The sequence below is a fragment of the Atta colombica genome, unplaced genomic scaffold (assembly GCF_001594045.1).
Source record: "Atta colombica isolate Treedump-2 unplaced genomic scaffold, Acol1.0 scaffold12, whole genome shotgun sequence".
Taxonomy (NCBI): domain Eukaryota; kingdom Metazoa; phylum Arthropoda; class Insecta; order Hymenoptera; family Formicidae; genus Atta; species Atta colombica.
Window position 1 is genome coordinate 5116855 of NW_017259206.1, and position 1331 is coordinate 5118185.

Below are 1331 nucleotides of genomic sequence, written 5' to 3' on the forward strand. Positions count from 1 at the left end.
TATATATATATATATATGTATATGTATATAAAATTTGTAATGTTTCATAAATGTTCATTATACATTCAGAATTCTTCAAATATTTAAGTATTCATTTTAACAATTATGTACCTCATGTGTTAATTTTTGCACATTTTTTGTTCTATTTCTAGTACTTTCATTATCTGAATGCTCTAAAATTTTTAAAGACTCGATAGAAGATGTACTGTGCCTATCAGATTCAAAATCGGAAACTATTTTGGATATTATATTATTATCGGCTTCTTTTGGAGATCTAATTATATACCAATGATATATACCCTAAAAATATTGTTTGAAATGATAAATGAAATTATATATAAAAAATTACGATATAGCACATGTGATAAAATTTAGATAAAAACTTACAGACGTTAAATTTTACTCACCCATAATATACCAATCATCCAAAATAGAGTTAAAGCAAGTGTTTGCATATTTTATTTAATATAAATTTTGTTTATATAAAATTATTCCTAAAATTATATTATTTAAAACACTAAAAATTTTGACACGGTTAAATTACCAATTATTCTGTACTCATTTGTTACATTTTAAGCATTTAAATACAATTTCATAGCATAAAATTTGCTGTTTTAAACAAAGTAATTACAAATAAGGAAATATATTTACGTATAAAGTTATATATACATTTTTTCTTAAATTACAATACATATAAATTTCATGTATCATCATTGTCCTCCATATCCATCTTTTCTTCATCGTTTTCTCTCGCATCATCTGATACTGTAAGTTTCTTAAAACCATGTTTTTTCGTATACACCCCCAAAAGTAATAGCTTAAAAACTGCTAGCGGTTTACCTAGTAATTTCTACAAAACATGTAAGGATTTAGTTTCAATGTCTCAATGCAAAATATTAAAAAAAAAATATATATATATATACACACATATGTATATAAATATGTACCAGAATTTGTGCTTGCTCCGGTGTCAGTACTTCATTCTTTTTACAAACTGTGAATGGTTTAATCAAAGTAATAACTCCCTTTTTCAATGACGTAGGCATACCCAACTGTCTCAACTGTGGTTCCATGCTATGTTGGAACTGTGGCAGAGGTCCTTCAGATAATTCCACTGTTTCAGGTGCTACAAATCCAGAACGGGCGTATTCCATTTCTTCATAGTTCTCTGCCCATTCTATTACCTAAACAAATAGATATATAAAATATATTTTCAATAATATACAACATGAATCATTCGTATTATAAAATTAATCTTAAAATTTCTATAAATATGATATTTTGTTTATCAAATATAAATACAATAAATATAAATATATATATATATATAT

At 24.8% G+C, this 1331-nt stretch overlaps 1 protein-coding gene across 1 annotated transcript in view; it reads right to left on the reverse strand.

Moving 5' to 3' along the window:
- Positions 1-700: 700 nt before the first annotated feature.
- LOC108694430 (mRNA turnover protein 4 homolog) overlaps positions 701-1331 on the reverse strand; it is a 3004-nt gene continuing 2373 nt past the window's right edge. Inside the window, 2 exon segments of the mRNA XM_018203923.1 lie at positions 701-850; positions 948-1184. Of these exon segments, the coding sequence (XP_018059412.1) occupies positions 701-850; positions 948-1184 (387 nt within the window).